The following is a 19,853-nucleotide window of genomic DNA, read 5'->3' as shown; positions in this document are numbered from 1 at the left end:
TCTAAGGCCACACTGGAAGTGACTCCAGGCCTGGCACCTGTACTCTGGCACTGTCTCCTTTGCCACCTGCTTTGCCTCCTTATTGTGCAGTGACCATCTGGGATTAGGTGATCTCAAAGGTCCCTCCCAGATGAGGAGAGTTCTCCTATCTTGCTTCTTGCCCTGTTACGAGTGGTGGTGCTCGTTAAGCCGAGGATACCTGGAGAAGTGACTGGTTGATTTTATAGGGTCCGTTCTGAGGTTTCTTGAGGAGACCAGGCCCCTCCCCCGTGTCAGGAGCCTCTCTGTGATACGCAAGGACTCGACATCCAGCCAAAGGGCTGTAGTTGCCAGAGAATGCCAGTGTATTCCAAGGCAAGGAGTTTCTTGTAACCTCATTAGATGAGTTGCTGGAAAATTACGGAGAGTCAGCTTCTGGGCTTTTGGGGGATCGATCTGTTTTTCTAGTCCTGGGAAGTACAGGCTGCATCTGAGCTAAGGGAATCAGTGCCTGAAGAGGAAGGGGCGCCACAGCCACCACACCGTGCTTGTTGTACTAGGGCTGTTCTTGGTCGTGATTGCGTAGACCTGTGAGCCACAGCGTAAGATGGGCTCTTCTTCGCCCCACCAGGATTCCTCCTTCCTGTGTCCTCGGATGCTCGGCCACCCCTCCCTCACCCCCACACCCTACCCCTCCCTCTCCTTCCTGGGTGTCTCCCCCCACCCTGAGGGAACTTATCAGTGCTCCCTCCCCGCTCCATTAAGGCCTGAGGAGGATATTTCGGGTGGGTTTGTGAAAGACTGAAGGACACCGGAACGTGTTTGGGGAGCGTCAGGGATGTCCCTCCCAGAGAGGGCTGACTTGGACTCAGGTGCTGTTCGGCTCCAGGGGCTGCGCAGTCTCTGGGTGCTGGAGCTCCACAGGCCCCACAGGGTGGGGTTCTTAGCAGCTCTGTGAGCTCCCGATGCCTCACTTGGTGAGCCTGCTGATGCATCTGCATAAGTTACAGTTAGAAGGGATGGTCACGGCGATTCTTCATTTGTCATTTTAAAGCCTGAGAGATACATTAATAAACCATAGAGCCAAGCGGGCCGTGGATCCGAACTCCAGCTGTCCGAGAATGGCCTTGGTTCTCTTAGGGGCTTGTTTCTGAACACACCCTTGTTCTGGGCCCTCTGATTCCTGAGCAGGAGCGAAAAGTGCTGCTCAAACCTGAAGGCCTCCTCCCTCCTCCTTTTCCCCAGTCAGTGAGGATGGTGCCTCTGGGCCTTCCCCTTCCCTGCCCTCTTCCCTGTTTTCCCCAGCCCCTTCCTCCCTTCCTAGTGGAATTGTTCTCAAGGGAGACCGCAGACGCTCTAATCTTCCATAATAGCAAACAGACGCGTGGTGTTCAAATCTAATTAATAAAGTATGTACTTAGTCATTATCACAGGAAGTGGCCATCCAAGCCCAGGGATTGGTTCTTAAAGGCGCCTCCCCCCACCACACCCCTCCCCTCCTTTTCCTCCTTTTCTGGCTCTTCCGTTGAGCTGTCAGGAGCCTCTGGCCATGAAGAGCAAGGCCAGTCACCCCCTACTACTATACCCCCCCCCAGGAGTGAGAGGTGGGGGGCAGAGGGCAGGGAGGATGGGAGGTGGCAGGGCAAGGGAAGGGTTCAGAAGGCATTTTACTTATGCTCTTGGGTGGCCCAGCTGGTGGCCCGCCCATGGGCATGTGCCCCTGTGATTCCATCAGTGCCCACTAGTCTGCATTCTTGGACAGATCACTCAGGGAGGATGAGAAACAGTGACACATCTGTTGTGAAGACCAGCAGATTATTTTTAAATTGATGGTTTTCAAATTAACAATCCATTCTCTCTCGTTTACAAGTGGACTTTTTTACTGTTTTCCGTTTTCTGCCCCCTTAGCTTTGTTTCCCCATATTTCAACTTGATGTTGATGCCTCGGCCTGCCAGGATACCTACCTCATGACTGAGGACTGACTCTGTGTCCCTTTCGGTGTCTCCCCTGGTGCAGATGCTGGTAGAGGCTGCTGGCCGTGGCCAGGACCCCCCCGAGGAAAAGGTGCAGCAGTACCGCCAGGTGGAGCTCCTGCCGGGCCTTCAGGAGCAGGGCTGGTGTGGCATCGTTTCTGGTCTGCTGGGGCTGCCAGAGCATGACATGCGAGAGAAAGTGCTACGGACTCTGAGCGCCCTCCTCACTCCGTGTCGGGACCGTTACCGCCAGGATATCTTCCTGAGCAGTACCCTGCAAGGCTTACGGGACGAGTACCAGGAGCTGGCTGCTCTGGAACAGCAGGATGGGGAAGAGAACGGCTACTTCCAGGAGATGCTGGGGACCATCAACGGCTTCATCCAGGAACTCCGGTGAGGCCGGTGGTGGACAGACAGGGAGGGGTTGCAGTTCAAGAAACACCTGTGGATGAGGGAAGACTCCCAGCACCGATGCTGACGTGTCCTGCTGCCCCCTGTGTTGGCCATTAAAGGGAGGTGTGGAGCGTTTGCTGGTTGTCTTTGTCGTCTTCTTGGCAGTTCTGATCTGGGCATCGTCACATGGTATAGGTACATGTGTAGAACAAACGTTCAATGAGGCCTTGTTTACAGCCAGGGCTTCTGGAGTGGGGACCCCCCCCCCCCCATGGGCTCTGTGAGACCAAAAGGGAACAACATTTAGATAGATGCCTGTGATTCCAGAGAATGCTTTTCCTTTGTAATCATTTTGTGCATGTCGAAACATTTTGAGGAGGGATACATACACTTCACCAGCCTGTGCGAGGTTTCCGGACGCCTAAAAGGTGAACGACCCCTGGGTTAAACAAGCAGGTATTCAGAGTCAGTGAGGTCCGCATCGAGGACAGTACCTCTCGTCTGGCCTTCGGGACTTTCTGCCCTGTTGGTTTGGACGTGGTATTGTCCTTGTGCCTGGCTCAGGCCTAAGTGTCACCCCCTCATGGGCTAGTTGGCATAAGAGAAACTCCTCCTAGCATCAGAGACTGGAGCCCCACCCCCTGACCCAGCCCCTCCCCCGCAAGGATCACCAAACCCTTTTCCAAGCCTTGGTTTTCAGTTCTGGCCCTTGTGAGGTTTGCAGAGAGCTTTCTTCCCAGAGACCCTGTAAGAGGGGGGTCTTGCCCGTTTTATTCTCACCGTTTCACAGATGAGAAGACTGAAGTTCAGGCATTAGAGAACCTTCAGAGTTCAGAGTCAGACACGAAGTGACTTGGATGTGGACAAATGGGCAAGATTTGGGTGACTTTTGTGCTGTCTCTGAGGGCTGGTGAATGCGGATGAGCTGTTTTTGTCAAGCTTAAATTGAGTATCATTGGGCGCAGTACCGCACAGCTTTTGTTGCCCTCCTTGGTAGGGAGGCCCTAAGGAATTGAGCAGAGGGATCCTTACCCCCATCTTATAGATGTGGAAACCTCAGAGAGGTGAAATATGGCATCAAGCATGAAGTGTGCACTTTGCTTTAACTTTGGGCTTCTTACAGACAGTCTTTCTGCTTGGTTATGGTTGGTCCTTCGTTTTCAAAGAAGACCCGTGACACGACTCGGTTGTGATGGCTCGAGGACGCTAGCCGAGGAGGGAGCTGGATGGCGGGCTTTCTGAGCGACTTCAGCAGACGCCATCTCAGTGTGCTGCCACCCAGCAGATCTTCTTTCCCTCCCCCAAACGAGGAGCCCGTGATCTTAGATGACCAGGGAAAAGAAGCCGTAGCTGAGGTCAGGGAGAGGCAAAGACCCAGGGCCCTCGTGTGGACTGCCCGGCAGTCCCAGTCACCTCCCCCTCCCTGCCTAGCAGGGTGCAGAGGAGCCTGTGCAGCAGCTGTGAGCCTGGGTCCACGTTGCTATGGCAACTCTGGCTTTGGAGTTTCCTGATTTGGATTCCTATATGTTTGTTTTTCCACCTTTCCCAATGTCCCAGCTCCCTCCCTTCCTTCCTCGTCAGAGAAGAAAACATGAGGAATCTTGTCTTGACAGGAACTGGCTCCTCAGGTGCAGGATTAAAGTTGAGGCCCAGTGGGGGGAGTTGTGGCGTCCAGATGCTCAGACAGGGAGCCTGATGGCCTCATCTTGTCTCCAGGTCGCTCTGCCTGGCCCCTCCTAAAGGCTCCCGATTATTACCTGGCTCAGGCTAGGTTTTTCTAGTCTTCCCACCTCTCCCTGAGTGGGTAGGGCAGAATTATGGCCCTGGGGTGAGTTTCGTACACCCAACTGACCACGTTGCTTTTCTTACTCTGCTCAGAGCTGAAATGGGGATTCATGGCAGCTGGCAGAGAGCTTGGGGCCCTTTTTCTGTGGGGATCTCCCCATTCCATTAGTTCTCTGCCCATGCCCTCAGCCCTTTCTAGCCTTTACCAACCAGGGTGCAAGTAGAGCGGGGGTGGCAGAATAAGGTTGAACACTGTCCAGCACCCAGGATGACAGAGGGATATAACTAGACCCATCTGCCCTCCCAACCAGGATTGCTGCATGGGGACTTCAAAGGGGAAAATGAAAGATGAAAGTTGGAGGAACCCCCAGGGCCATAGCTGGGGAGTTCTGGGCAGAGTGAGGGCAGTTTCCCAGGCTCCGTCACTGCTCCCAGCAACATCCCCACCCACCTCTGACCCTTGAGGTCAGAAAGGGCAGGTGGGCACTTGTCTAGGTCTCATTTCTTTTGGTTCTAGTCTCGTTGCTTCCTAGTCTTTGCCTTCCAGCTGTCTTTGTTCCCTAGGAAGAGCAACGAATGGCGATGACCTTTCAGAAGCTTTGTCCTTCCTGCCCCCAGGTACTGATGGTGGTGCCAGAGCTGGCTCCAAGGCGTGGGTCATCCTCTCTCCTCTCACCCCTTTTGTCCAATTCCCCTAATGTGCTTTACTTTTCTGCTTTGTTACACCCCCATTCCTGGAATGTTCTCATTCCTGACCTTCCCCTCCTGCCTGCCTTCTGGTCTCAACTCAGATTTCACCTTCTGCAAGAAGTGTTTCTCCATTCCTCTGAGGTTCCCTCCCAATTTATTCTGAATATATCTTGTTGTTTGTATATATTAATTTTCATATTGCATTCGATTATAAGTTCCTTGAGGGCAGGGACTGTTTCTTTGTATTCCCAGCACATATTCCCTGGCACTTAATACTTCTTGACATCCTCCCCTCCAGGACTTTGTCCATGCATTGTGAGATATTGGAGAATGTGGTCCATGACCTTGGAAAGCGAGCTTCTCTATTCCTTTTTTTTTTTTTTTTTTTTTGGCGAGGCAATTGGGGTTAAGTGACTTGCCTAGGGTCACACAAGCTAGTAAGTGTCAAGTGTCTAAGGTCGCATTTGAACTCAGGTCTTCCTGAATCCAGGGCCAGTGCTTTATCCACTGCGCCACCTAGCTGCCTTGAGCTTCTGTTCTTAAATGAGAGAAGTTGTACCAGAACAAATGGAGTAGTCTAGGACAACATAGGAATGAAAGGTACTTTGGCAGTGACTGGCTTTGTCTTTTCCTCTTCTCTGCCCAGACTCTAAGGCCACTTATCCAATCAGCATGTTTTCAGTGCCTAGGGCTTTGGGGACATGGAGTTGTCAGGCCTTGGTTTACCTCCCATCTTGGTTGTTCCTTAGTAAATCTTGTGATTTGGAGCTAAGGAACAAGAATGAACATGTTCAGGTTTGATTCAATTTGGGCTGAGATATTCTGAGAGATAGAAAAGTGGAGACACTTTAAGAAACTATCACCACAGCACTCACTACTTTTCCCCTCATCCCAGTGTATTCTCATCTGGCATTCAAGGACACAAAAATGGGGGGAATCAGAGGACACAAGGCGCCCCTTCGTCCCTTTGCTTTTTCATCGGCAGTTATGCCAGTCTTCAGGCCTTTAGAGAAGGGAAGTTTGGTCTGAATGGCAGATCCTGGTTGATCACTTCTCCTGTGTATGCAGGGAACCAGGATAAGGTAACTGACCTGCAGGGGCTAAGAGGTGGTGGACAAGTGGCCTGTGTCTATCCAGTTCAGTAGTCGGCATCAATTGAGGATGATGGGGAATGTGTGTGCTGTTTTCTGTGGAAGGTTGCCCTTCCCTGAGACCCCTAAGATATGGCTTCTAGTCTGTACAGTCCAGGCTAGAACCGAGGGTGGATGGGGAGAGCAGAATAAATGCACCTTGACTTCCTTCTAACCAGAACTTGGTGTTAGGGCTCTCCAGCATTTACTGAGTGCCCATCCATCCCTATTCATATTGGAGAATGTGGTCCCTGACCATGGAGAGCTCCCATTCTGATAGGGGAGATAAGTACCAGGAGACATGTCTGCCCTGGGCTGGCTCCGCTCCCAGACTGTCATTTCCATGAACTGGACACTGGCTTCTTTGCATTTGTCCTTTGTGGTGGTCTTTCCCTCAGGAGGTCTTCCCCCCCCCCCCGCCCCCAATACTGAGCACTGTAATATATGTAGAGTAATGCTAGTGGACACTGGTGACAAGGTATATATAGGCTGCTGCTGGGGATGGGGGTGCTCACACTCAAATCCTCAATAAGAATTGAGGGAATAAGGTTAAAAGGGGCTATGCGTAGAGAGCTCCCCGATCAGCATACTTTACTGTTCCCTATAGCCTGTGGCCCGGACAGGACATAGCATCCTGTCCTCCCTGAAAATGCTTTGGGATCGGGTAGCAGCCAGGTCAGGGGCCTAGTACAAGCAGAGAACAAGGAGAAAGAGGACAGATATGGTGGGTATCACAACCCCCCACCGACAGGCAATACAGCGCATCCATGTTCTAGCCCAGGAGTCAGGGATAAGTGACTTGTGGCTACATGATGGTGTTATGATTCCCTGTTTGGAGCAAGGTCTTAAAAGGAAAAAAAAGAGTTGTTTTTGAAGGAGAAAACAGTAAGATTTGCAGGCTGACAAAATAGAGATGAAAGAAAGAAAAAGTCAAAGGTGATTCCACTGTGTGGTTTTAAGCCTTGTTATGAGAAGTTCTGCTGGGTTAAGTTTAGTTGGGTGGGGCCAGGCCCTGTACTGAGAAATAAACGGCTAAACATGGGAGCTTGAGACCTTCCTGAGGGAGGAGAGATTTAGTTTCTTAATGGGAAAGAATTTCCAGATCTAGGAACAATGGCTCATCTAGGCCCCTGGCAGCTTGCTTGGCCTGTCTTTTGACCTAGAATACTTTTGGACCCTGTGTGGGAAGGAGCAGGTGGTGTATTTCTCTGGGACTCCTCTTTGATCATTCATTGTTTTCCTCTTATAGTTCTTCATTTAATATCCTTCAGTTAGGATGGGGGAATGGGGGGAGGGTGGAGAGAACAAGGGAAATGAGCACTTTAGGTACCTGCCTGGAGGGTTCAATGAAGGGCTACTGGAAGTCTTTGAAACCAGGGACAGGAGCTCTCCCTGTAGATTTTGTATTGCTGCCCATTCCCAATTAGAGCTGAAGGAAGGAGGTGCCTCTTACATGCTACAATGAATGCTCTACTTTCTGCAACAGATGTTGTAAATTGAGTCTTTTTAAATGTATAAGAGAGCTGGCTTTTTCTTAATAAAAATCCTATTGTGGCTCCCTTTATAAAACAAATAATTACTCCTTAACTTAAATCTGTTGTATAAACATATATATTTTTTATGTTAGCCCTCAGTAGGGAAAGGGGGCTGGGGTAAAGGCCCACAAATAGATTTATGGTTTCAAGCAGAAGGAGCTGGTTCTCTGACTTCAAAACCATCATCCCCTTTTCTTTCTATTCCTCCTGCTCCTCCTCAGGGTGATAGAATCAGGCCCAGGCCCTGTAACGACAACTCACATACTTAAATAAGTTGGTTGTTGCCCTTCATTCTCAAAGAGGACCAAAATGGCAATGTGTTGAGGTCAAGGCACATGTGACTGTGGCTGATCGGCCTGATCAAATGTGATCAAATGTGAACATTTGGAGTGGAGATGAATCTAAAATTGTGCATCTCACATTTATATACAGTATAGTATGTGTGTACATATATCAGTCATTAGACTGTGATCTCCTTGGGGGCAGGGACAACCTTTTGCCTACTTAATATTTAGCACAATGCCTTGGCAACATAGCAGGTAACTGACTGTACAGCATTTGAAACCATTTGATCATGGATTCCTATCAGACCTGTAAGGTAGATAATGCATTTTATAAGCAGGGACCCCTCAGAGGCAGAGATTTGAGTCCAGGCCTTCTTGATCGAAACCCTCAGTGGATTTAAAGCTATGAGCCTGTGGGAGCTAGAGGATCAATCAGGCGCAGAGGCTTTTAAAAAGAGTTACATGTGCGATGGTGCATGTCTCGTGGCATTGCCCAGGTTTAACTAGTTTTAGTTGACTATACAAATTTATTACAAGGGAAGGCTTCAATTTGTGCGAAGTGGGTTAATATGCAAAAGGGGAGGTAATAATTTTGTTGCTATCTTGGTTAAACTATTGATAGTTCTTTTTAAAAAATTATATACAAAAGTTCTCTTCGAATCAATACAATAAATACTATTTCCTGTTCAATTAATTTTGCCATCAAATCCCATTTCATTCCCACATGGGAGGATCCCTCACTATCAGGAAGGCAAGGTAGGATTGGATACTTTTTCTTAAGAGATTATGGGAGGGGGGAAAAAAAGATTATGGGAGTTAAAGACATGTCACTTCATTTGAAAATTGCACCTGATGGAAACGGTTTGAGAGGAAGCAGGAGAGAAACTCTGGCCCACTCGGCTGGATTTCATCATGCACTTTATTGGGAAAAGTTGGTGTAAAAATATTCAAATTCATAAAATTTAAATAAGACAGTAAAATTATACCTTGTAGCTATAGTAATCGCTATAGTAATCACAAATAATGTAAAGTTGAAATTATTGCCTGAACAAACACTATTTTGCAAGGCTTCTTTTACAAGCCCAAGGCAGGAAACACTGCAATTATTAGAAATGAGCACAATGACAAATTTGCATTTGAATACTGGGAGAAAGCAAAAAACATGTTACTATTACAGCACTGCAACACACCGGCTGGAAAGAGCAATTTTATTAATGTCCTGCAGCAAAGTACATTAGTAATTTGTAACCAAGCATTAAAATTCTCATCCTGTGTCCTAAAGAGAGTAATCCGTTTTTTTCATGATGCATTATGTTTTACTGAATTTCTTAGAGATTGTCATTTTGCAGACATACATGAAATCCCATACACAAGGGCTACCGCCAACCTTGGTAACCACTTGGCTCCCCACGATGGGCAGTGGGGATTTCAGAAACCTTCTGCTCTTATGAACTCAAGTTAGGAGAAATCCCTTGCAAACCTATTCTCTCCAGAATGAAGTGGGCAGGCCTAGGTGCTCACGGCCACTTTTTATCTATCTGCCCAAACTAGTTTCTTTGAAGACAACCTTTTCCATGGCAAAATGTGCCCAAGTGCTCTCTTTCAAATACAGAATCTTTGAGTTAGAAAGTTGTATAATACGGTCTATTTACTTACCAGTTCCCCTCCTGAATACTAACAGTAACAGTTCCCACCTTTTTCTTCACTGATGAGAACACAAACCTCTCAATCACAATGTAACCCTTCAATCATGGAGACAGATACATCATGGTATAATAGTGTTAGCAATCTCTTTGGTTATAGTTTGTTTTTCTTCAAGCTTATATTTTTCAAAAATGCAACTAGAAATAATGCTTCTGGGATATAAAAGCATCCTCCATTGAAATACAAGCTTGTTCTCATTCATACTGGTATCATTTAGGGTTTAAAAAAAATCTACATTCCCATAGCATCTAATATCAACATTATATTAAGTAAATACATTTGAATGAATAGGAAGTGTCTATGATTCACAGAAGCCATTTGAAGGAGAGTTAGTTTGGAGAAGACAGTGGCAGGGGGTGTGAGCAGCTGAGGCCACTCTAGATACTGTCCATGGCCTTGAACTCGCTGAGGGCCTGCACAGGGTTCACATGCTTCTTTTGAGAAGCCCGCTTGATTTTTGTCTGGGTTTCATCCTGCTTTTCTCTCTTCACTAAAGGCTTCTTTTCTGGGGCCTTCATCTTCCAGGACACAGCAGGAAGGTTGAGGGAAGCCATTCCCTGTGACTTCTGGTACTTGGTAGAGGCCACGTAGGAGGCCTTCACCGTCTGTACCACAGCATTCATCAGGTTCTTGGCCGCCTGGATCAGGGACATTGCACTGTCCACCTGGAGTCACACAACAGAACAGAGGGTGATTATACACTTAGATTCCCAAAGCGGGGAAAGGCATTAAGTTTGATCTATGTCCATCGACTATATTTATAAAGGTAACGAAATCACACATCCTGGGGTCCGTGACCTTGTTTTTAGAAACATTTGATGACTCTTCCATTATATCTGGTTTGTTTCATAATCCTGTGCCTTTTAAAACACTCTTCTGAGGAGTCAATAGCTTTCCAAGAGGGCCCAAGGAGATGCCAGATAAAAACAAAGGTCCATCTTAGAACTGGTCTGGGCAGTTGCCAGGGAGACTCCTGAGACTATGGTAGTCATAAGGGGAACGGATAATCCAAACTGCTGACAGAGCTTCTTGGTTAAAATTTCAGGGGGTTCATGACTATGGAAGGGAAAAAATTACATCCTAGCTTTTCCTGACTCATACATGAAATTTACTTTCCTTCAATTTAAATGTAGGCAAAGGAAGAAAAAAACTGTCCCAAACATTAATCTGATATTATTAACATTATTCTGTGTCTCTGACCAGAAGCAACAAAGGAAAGGCATGGGCATTTGTGGTCCTTGCTGCATATCTATCTCATGTCAGTCCAATGAGATGGAAACCCAAGAGAAAGGCCTCAGGAGCTCACATGATTTTGGCAAAGACTATAGGAGATCTGGGGTCAATGAGACAATTTCTGTCTAGTCAAGAAGTTTATGAGGTTCAGACCAAAGCCTCCATCCACAACCCAGTGGAGAATTCAGAAGCCTTCTGTTCTCATGAAATCAAATTAGGAGAAATGCCTCGTAAAGCCTATTCTCTCCAGAATGAAGTCATTAGAAATAAAAAGGACACTTCAGCTCTCAACAGTATTGCTAACAAGAGCCAACAGGTGTCTGGTAGTTGGCTAATCACCTCTGGCAGACATCAATGCCCATGATTTCTATTACAAGCAGGTGAGTTTGCACCTTAAAAGTGAAGAATTTTTTTTTTCCTGTCCTTTTAGGGCTTACCCCTAGTCAGCAATGCCAGAACTAAGGTGGTGTGCCCAGCCAGCTCACTTGTATTTCGAGTCCTAAGGCATTGAGTATAATGTGCGTGTCATGCTATAAACTCCTTTTAGAAATCTCTGATTTTCCAGATTTCAGATTGATGGTGGTGATAAATGTAAGTAGTGGATTTAAAGGCACGTCATCCATCCCACACAGCACCATCCTTCCTTCTCCCTGATGCTTTGAAAACTGCAGCTCTCACTCAAACAAGGGTTCCCTTTAAGATGGATGATTTCATATATATGAACATACGTGTGTGTGTGTGTGTGTGTGTGTGTGTGTGTGTGTGTGTAGGGAGAGAGAGAGAGAAAGAGCTAAGTTCTTTCTGCTGCACATACAGCCATGTCCTCTTTATGGCCAAGATGGAAAACTGAGTGTAAAAACATTTCCTTCCCAATTGGTGATAATGGTCTTGGCAATTGCTCTCAGCTGTTTTCACAGTACAGGGCTACAAGGCTTAGGGCCACCAAGTAGTGCACATTAAACATAGGATGTACTTATAAGGCCCTGGCACAGTGTGTTTTCAGGTCTATGCTGTGAAAAACCACTTTATTGACCCTGTTTGCTGAAGACCCATTTCAGAGTATGTCTGTTCAGACCCATGCAAGTTTATTCATATTCAGTAACTCACATTATAGGAAAACTCACCCCAGAGACGACAAGCTCCCCACCCAGGTTCTGAACCTCTGCTTTGACTTTACTGCAGATGTTGAGCTGGTGGCAGTAGAGAGCGATGCGCTGTAGGTATGCAAGGAGGTCCTGTTTGCAGGCTGAATCCGGACACTGAAAGGTAAGACGGGCTTGTGAAGCTAATAGTCCTCCTGAAGATAGATAATGGCTCTTTTGTAAAGCACTATATCAGCTATTAGGACTGCCGCCTGGCCTGCTCACTAAGGGTGTCTGTATCACAACTTGCAGCACAGAATGCCTTCCAGGGGGAGGGAAAACGGGCAACTGGGATGCGTTTGGAACAAGCTTCATGAACTAAGATAGCACAAGTTACCTAATTGCATCCATAATGTAGTATTAAAAAAAAGAAAATTAAGGGGACATAAAAGCCAGTCAGATGATGAAATCCAAATGAGAAAATTAACATTCATGAAAATTGCTTTTAAAAAATTTCTATATTATGTTAATTCTGCTAAAAGCAAATGCTGCTTGTTCTGATTAGATCGAATGGTTTGATGACAGAATTCCTGAAAAGTCGGGGTTTTCCCCTCAGCAGCATTCTGCTGGATGTTCCGTATTCTCCTCTGACACTGAAAGCTTGAGGAGTGCACAAGAGTGTGGGCTCTCTCCATGATGTCAGGTATTCTTTGCAAATGAAATAAGAATTGCAGCCATCACTCATATCTGTAGCCCTGATACTTACGTGATCTGCAATGGTTCTTCCCAACTTATCCATCCTCGATCCTGCTTCAGCAATTTTCTTAGCTGCACTAATTACATCTGATGTATTTTTAAGTGGTCCTTTACCCCTGTAAAAAAAACAATCAGAAACACTAGTAATGAAGACCGAAAATCCCAGAACTTACAAATAAGCAGTGAAAGGCTGGTATCCAACAACTCTGTGAGGCCTCTTCGGGGGAATCTAGGCATAAGCATCAAGAGAAAACAAACAAACAAAACCAGCAACCAGGGTAGGCCAATAATGGCCCTCAGAGCATGAAGCCCGACAAGGGATATACTGTGTTAACTTGCCACTAGAGAAATCTCAAGAACAGATTGGCTTTTTTGTACAGGAAACATTCAAGACCCCTCATGTCCTTCTCCCACTGATTGCTGAAATGTGGCCGAAGCTCCTGTGTTGCCTCACCTGGTGAAATCTGTCATTTCCATCATGATCATGCACATCTGTTTGGCCAGGACAATAATATCATTGCCACTGTCATCCCATTTGGATACTTCGGCATCCAGTTTGCTCTTCTCTTCCTGAAAGCTGGCCACCTGCTCAGCGATTTTAGCTTTTTGTTCTTGGGGAAGCTGAGCCATGATTGCCTGAAATAAAGTGAATATAAAGTTTTCATAAAAAGAGAATACAGAGTTCTCCGAGTACATTATCCAGTCATTTCTATTGGTTTTTCCAAGAATATTTCCAACAGGCAATCTATGACATATAGAAAGGATAATATCATAATAGGCTTCATTTTGCCTGAAGGGTTATTTCTTTTCATCTTGAATTGAAGTTTATAACAGCTGGAATTACCTACCAAGCTGCAAGAACAAGTTCTTAAAGGGAAACTGAGTGAGATCAGCAAAAGTCTCATGCAGCTCTGTGTGATCTTCCTCATTCTGTGACAAAACTCGCTTACCTTTAATCTTTCAAGTCTCAACTTGTGAAATGGCTTCCCTCGAATGCCAAAAATGGAAAATTTTCATCTTACCATAGTACTTTATGTCTTATTTTTTTTTCCCAAGGTGATTTGGAAGTGGTTTTTAAAGTGTGTGCTTTGAAGGAGGAAAGAGAAATCCACTGGGGAATATAAATTTCCACCATGTCACCCTGCATTTAAGTTTCACCAAAGCACGATTTAGTTTTACTTGAAGCTCAGAAGCACTTCCACAGGTCCAGTGATGACCTTTGGGAACAGGCAGCAGCTAGCTAAGCCAAAAGCAGATGGGAAAGGGAAGTTCACAAAGGTCCAGAGTCCATTCTCCAAGAAGGTCATAAGTCTCTGACAACTCAGGATAGGCAGTGTCCTTATCCTGAGCACTGTGGAAAGGACCCCACATTGAAGAATCTTGGAATAGTCTCTCCTAAGTACAGTTTCCAAATGTCAGAAATTTGATTAATAGGAAACCACTGTTTAAATGATTTTAGAAGAATGAAAAAGCCTACTCTGGTAGTTTTTCATGGCATCTTCCCAGGAATGCAAAACAGTAGTGATTGAAGATGCAACACTTCAAATAAATACAATAGCATCGGCTATTTTCCTTAAATGTAGCACAGCTAATATTTCAGCTGTCAATAATTAAATATTTCCCCCATCTACACGAACATTTAAAACCCAAACAGTAGAGCTTGCAATGGGAAGGGATTGGCTTTGGATGAAAGCCAGTGTCATTTCTTGGCCTAATGCATTTTCTTGAACCAAAGACTTCATGATCTGTGTTTCATTTCTACTGGGAAAGAGTCATAACCCTGTTCTAAAGAAGCAGGCTTTCCTTTCTTGGGTTTTTATCTGAACTAAATGTTATTTTATAGACATTTTGGAAAATTCTGCAGCCTACTTAGACTCAATATAGTACAGTTTTATTTGTGCCTTAATGTTCTGCTTCATTTCTACTGCATGAAAGGATAAAAAATAGAGGTCAAAACACTGATAGTCCATCTTCTGCAAGAAAGAGTAGATGCAGAGTGTGTGTGTGTGTGTGTGTGTGTGTGTGTGAGAGAGAGAGAGAGAGAGAGAGAGAGAGCGCGAGCGCGCGCATAGTTCAGAGGGGGTTTAAACATCCATCTTCCCTAAGAAACCATATCCTTACCCGTGCACTTTGACCAGCAATAAGCTGATCGTCTTCAGTCTGGATGCTTGTTCTACTTCTAACATCAAAGTCTTCAGTCTCAAAGTCAGAATCATCCAACTCTTCAGGAGTCTAGAACCAAGAAGTTATTTTTCGGTGAGTCTCGTCAACATCCAAATGCCCAATACATTGCATGCCTTCCAGCCAGGGTGTCACATTAGGGAAAAGAGGACAGTAGGGACTCACAGTACCTTGTGGTTCGGACCAGATTTTTGTGGGAACGTCCTCTGATCCGTGACTTACTGCTTGGGGATAGACACTTGACTGTTCAAAATAATCATTTGCAGAAGATCCGTGCAGAGATCACATCGTATTTACTAAATGCATTGTGAAAAGGACCACTACAACGGGCTCAAGACTAGTCAGTGGTTTTCAGCAACACGGACTTCCAAAGCTTCACTTGTGTTTTCACCATCGTTGCTAACAAGCTTTTAACAGAGCACAGATCTATTGTTTAGAACATAACTGAAAATAAAGCCCACACAGGGTTAATGACAGAGGCAGTCAACTAATCTGCAGTGTCCATATGGATAGCTCCTAACTTGCAGCTGGATGACTCAATTTTTGTGCAGAAGCCTAAACTCGAATGGCCCAACTTTGGGGTTGTTTAGTTTTTGACGGCTCTCAATAGCTGGAAATGTAGAACAAAATATTTTCTCATATGTTCTGTTTCCAAATATGAGTCTAGTTGATTAATGCCAGAGGTATGACTTACAATGATACATATTTTCCTATAGCTTTTGCACAGGGATGAAAATGGACCAAAGAGACCAGCTGATCAGTCTGCCACCCAAAGAGCTCCAGGCATAACTTCGGGGAGGTTCTGGCCAGGAGGAGATTGGCTAAGTTTGGTTAAGTCTTGGTATTTAAATGCCTTATATGTGTGCAGGATACCACGGATTTTCAAGATACTTCCAAATGAAGACAAAGGTGAAAACTGTTGTGGAGAGAAGCTACTGCAGGGAAAATGGAGGCTTCTTAAATAGCATGAAGCTCAGTCTTACACCTTTCCTATCACACAAAAGGGGAAAAAAAAAATCATGCCCTATCTCAGAGCGACAACATATTCAGCCCATAAAACTGTTTTTGCTATTCCAGGCAGACAAAACAAATGGCAATAGCAATAAGGAAGTGGCAAGGAATTGGTGGTACTGTTAAATGCAAAGGGGAGCTTAAATGTTCATAGGATCTGGTAGTTTGTGCAAACTCAAGTCAACAGATGATTTGCTACTGCTTAAGAACCCCTTCTACAGACATGATACAGGACCCATTCCTATGGGTTCATGAATAAAGATTCCCAGGTGAGGAAACTCCCCCCAGTGTAGCTCATCCCCTTCTTGGCAACTTTATACCCTGTTATCCTGCCTCATGTATAATGGGTAATTTTTCGTAGCCAAGTGGTAAAAAGGCTGGCACACATACAAGGTTTATAGATAACATGTACAAGGCTACCCATCATAAATAAGGAGTCAGCTGGTAAAGGAAAGGGATTTTCTAGCCAGCTCATGGATGAGCTCATTGCCTCACATGATCACCTCGAGAAAGGGCAAACACGACTGGCCCAATGCCATCATCTTTTCCCTGCAGTAAGCAATCCCCAAAGCAGTCCCCCTTACTGTGCTGGACCTAGGGTGAGGGTGGACATCTCACCATGCTTTAGCAGAAGGTAGTACAAGATAACACTTCTGATAACATCTTATGTTCCCAAAACCATAAAAAGCCCCCATGTTTGCTGGAAGCTCTAAAAACGGCATATTTCATTCATGACAGAAGTGAATCCAAATGACCTCATAGGCAAGGGCCTTGTTTTGTTCCACTTATCCATGAGAGCCTCTTAGAATTCCATGTGAGCTTAAGCCACTGGCAATCTATAAATCCTTCTCTTTGAGACATTCTGAAAGGGGAAAAGTGAATTGGAATTTTCTCCATATTTGTTTTCCTCTGCCTGAAAAGAAAGAACCAACCTTTGACTCCAGGTTCAAAGCTCTTTCAACTGCATCATCTGAGTCTCAAAGAGACCCAAGAGGCCAAAGTTTTAAGCTTGCCTTCATAATCAGACTCTCCTCTGATTAGATTTTAAACAAAATGCAATGGCATTGGACAAATGCCTATCTTCCATTTACTGGTGAGCCATTTACCTTTTCTAATCTTCTGTTTCCTACCCTGTGAAGGGTATAAACACTTGCATGTTGTTGACCTTGATAATAGCTCCCACATACCTTTCTTAAAATCAGAACATACATGATATATCTAATGGAGCACATAGTGAAGGGAAGGGTATGAGGTGGGGAGGGGAATTTGCCCAGGGTCACACAAAGAGTGTCTTAGTGAGAATTTAAAGCCAGGTCTTCTGGACTCCCAAGTACAATTCTTCATTCCCCCGTGCCAGAAGAATTGCTAAAATGTGTGAACTACTTAATCTTGGTAAAATGAATTGAAATTCATTTAAAAGATATTTTAGTTTTAAGCAATGCAAGACCTAAATTTTTTAGCCATGAATTGAATGTTTGTCCTAAATTAAATTGTCATATCACACCTATTTGGACTTAGCCTGCTTTGACAAAGTTTTGGCTTTAGGTTGCATTCAAGAGTCATTTTTGACAACTTAATTAAATATCTGGTGTTAGCTTTGAAAATTGTGATTTTGATATATTGTAGCTGAATCAGCTCAGCCCCAGAATGCTGCACTGCTGGAGAGGAGCAAATGATCACGCACAGTTAAACTCTCAAAACACAGCTCCTCACCCTTATCATCAGCACAGCTTTTCTGATGTCCCGAATGCCATCATAGACCAGGCGTGAGGCATCAATAAACTCATTTTCATCCATTGGTTGGGCAGGATCAGAACTGAGAGCTTCCACAGCAGCTTCCACTTGCTCAGTAAAACGTGGCATAACTGAAAGAAAATGACGGCACTATGAGTAATGGGGGCAGGCTGATGCTATCATTTCTTCAACTAGCTTTTATAGCAAAATCAACTCCTCATTGCTTGCCATTCTTGCTAGCTGCTTATTTTCAAAAAGGTATATGGTTAAACATCCCATAATATTTGTGACTAAGAGGCTGAATTCCTTAAAAGCAAATGATATTTATTACAGAACAATTGAAATGCAATTATTTTCCATGTAGATTATGCATTCATGGCTGCTGGGATCCCCAGGAGATAAGAAAGCCATTCACCCACACCCACCTGTATTAGAAAGCAGTCTGGTGGCCTCAAGAACCTTTTCAGTGTAGACTCCGGGCTCATAGTTGTCCATCTCTGAAGTGACAACATGAATGACTCTGGCTGCCCGGCCCCGAATGGCGCCGGCAGTGCGGTCTAAACCATCGACATCTTTTTCTTGGAGAGCAATTACACACTTGTTTACATCTTCCAAAATGTGATTCTCTGATGAGAAAAAAAACAAATATTTGAAGACATCGTCTAGATGTGAAATGTTAAAGTAATCAAATACCTGGGGTGGCAAACATGCACTTAAGTTACTTAATTCTCAAAAATTTATCATCTCCATGCCCCCATAATTTGATTGACAGGTCTTACTTGGAACTAGGAAATATGAATAAAAATCCTGTAACAAGGCTCAATATTAACTCATCAGGAATGCTTTTCTCTACTAGAAACCTCAATGATTTCACTCCCCTTATAAAAGTACCATTTTCACTAAAGAACTTAAACCCAGCCCTGCACCTTGCTCTCTGTATGACAATGGGCAAAGGTCTTTCGGCTGTCTCACTTTAGTTTCCCCCTCTGTAAGAGGCTAGGAGGGTTGCTGTGTGTGGAGGGTTCTGCATGTAAGTCAAAGGAAGATCTGGCCTCAAAAAAGTTAAATGAATTGCCCAATGAGTTCCCAAAGACCCCAGAAGAGAAGTTAATAGGCTCAGTCCTAAAAACGGTCTAGCACAGAAACGTTAGCCTAGAATAGTCAGCCCCAATCTAGGCAGAAGTGATGAGTACCAGCCTGGTGTGGCCACAGGAATGGCTTTCTGCTTCAGCTCTTCCTCTGAATCTGAGCAATTGCCTAGGCTCTCTTGCAATGTCTGGTCACACTAGGCTGCCTCCTGTGCCAGTAAATTCAACTCAACAAACACTGATGAAGAGCCCACCACATCTAAAGTACTGAATTAGGCACCAGAGATGCAAAGAATAAACAGCCAGCATCAAGGAGCTGCTGCCAGTCCATGAGGATTCTTAGGATGAATATCGAAGCGACAGACAGACTAATCTAGGGAAAGGTGAGATCCTTTGCCAATGTAGAGAGAGAAGTCCTAGCTAGGACATCAAATTCTGGAACCAGTAGGAACAGAATGGAACGAACACAGGACTAGAAATAGGAAATTAGGTGGGAAACCAGGTTATTGAGTTGAGTTCTGATTCCTTCAGAAGAATATCTTTATGATCTCCATTTGGATCTATTGTTCAGCTTTCATCTTTATTCTAAAGCAGAACCAAACTGTTCTGGTTTTTTCTCAGAGATGAGTAAATTGAGGGTTCCACTTTGGACATGAATAATTAGTTTGAGATAGCAAATGTCCACAAAGAGATGTTCTAAATCAGAGAATTTAGAACTAAGAAACAAAAAATTGTTTTTACATACAAGTGGGTAAAAAGAAATATCAAATAAAAATATTTTTGCAGAATTCAGGACAGAGAAGAAAATAATCTGTAACAATATGGAATAATACAGACCGGAAGAATTAAAGACATGAAAGGGCTTTCCAAATGACCTGAAACAAAGGAAAGTCAGGAACTCCCACTAATTAAGGAAAAGAGATACATTTAATTTGTGAAAGTTTTTTTTTTTTAATAAAATAATTTGAGCTCTAATTCAGATTGAGAATTAGTGAATTTCCCCCCTCAGGAATCAGTTTGATAAATTAACAATGTTAGCAATAATTTCAGGAAATGTTTAAAAAGAGCCATTCTCCAGTTGTTAAATGGTCTATGGATATGAACAGACAGTTCTAAAGGGAAGAAATGCAAGGCTATCTATAATATGGAAAAATGCTCCAAATCATTACTAATTAAAGAAATGCAAATTAAAAGTAATTCTGAGATTTCAATCCATATTAAATGGAGTAGCAAAGATTTAAAAAAAAAATGAATATAATGATAATTGCTGGAGGAGCTGGGGGGAAAAGAGGCA

General features: G+C 44.5%; 2 protein-coding genes across 2 annotated transcripts in view; one reads left to right on the top strand and one right to left on the bottom strand.

Annotated features, from left to right (window-relative positions):
- SIL1 (SIL1 nucleotide exchange factor) overlaps nucleotides 1–2,482 on the top strand; it is a 259,687-nt gene extending 257,205 nt beyond the window's left edge. The window contains exon 11 of the mRNA XM_043985393.1: nucleotides 1,997–2,482. Coding sequence (XP_043841328.1) covers nucleotides 1,997–2,350 — 354 coding nt within the window. The 3' untranslated portion in view covers nucleotides 2,351–2,482. The remainder of the gene's footprint in view (nucleotides 1–1,996) is intronic.
- A 5,504-nt stretch (nucleotides 2,483–7,986) lies between these two features.
- CTNNA1 (catenin alpha 1) overlaps nucleotides 7,987–19,853 on the bottom strand; it is a 134,729-nt gene continuing 122,862 nt past the window's right edge. The window contains 7 exon segments of the mRNA XM_043985392.1: nucleotides 7,987–10,139; nucleotides 11,832–11,966; nucleotides 12,556–12,661; nucleotides 13,000–13,181; nucleotides 14,667–14,777; nucleotides 17,451–17,602; nucleotides 17,897–18,097. Of these exon segments, the coding sequence (XP_043841327.1) occupies nucleotides 9,852–10,139; nucleotides 11,832–11,966; nucleotides 12,556–12,661; nucleotides 13,000–13,181; nucleotides 14,667–14,777; nucleotides 17,451–17,602; nucleotides 17,897–18,097 (1,175 nt within the window). The 3' untranslated portion in view covers nucleotides 7,987–9,851.

Source organism: Dromiciops gliroides, chromosome 2, assembly GCF_019393635.1.
Source record: "Dromiciops gliroides isolate mDroGli1 chromosome 2, mDroGli1.pri, whole genome shotgun sequence".
In the NCBI taxonomy this organism is placed as follows: Eukaryota; Metazoa; Chordata; class Mammalia; order Microbiotheria; family Microbiotheriidae; genus Dromiciops; species Dromiciops gliroides.
The sequence above is the reverse complement of the archived record's forward strand: the minus strand, read 5'-3'. Positions and strand labels throughout refer to the sequence as shown.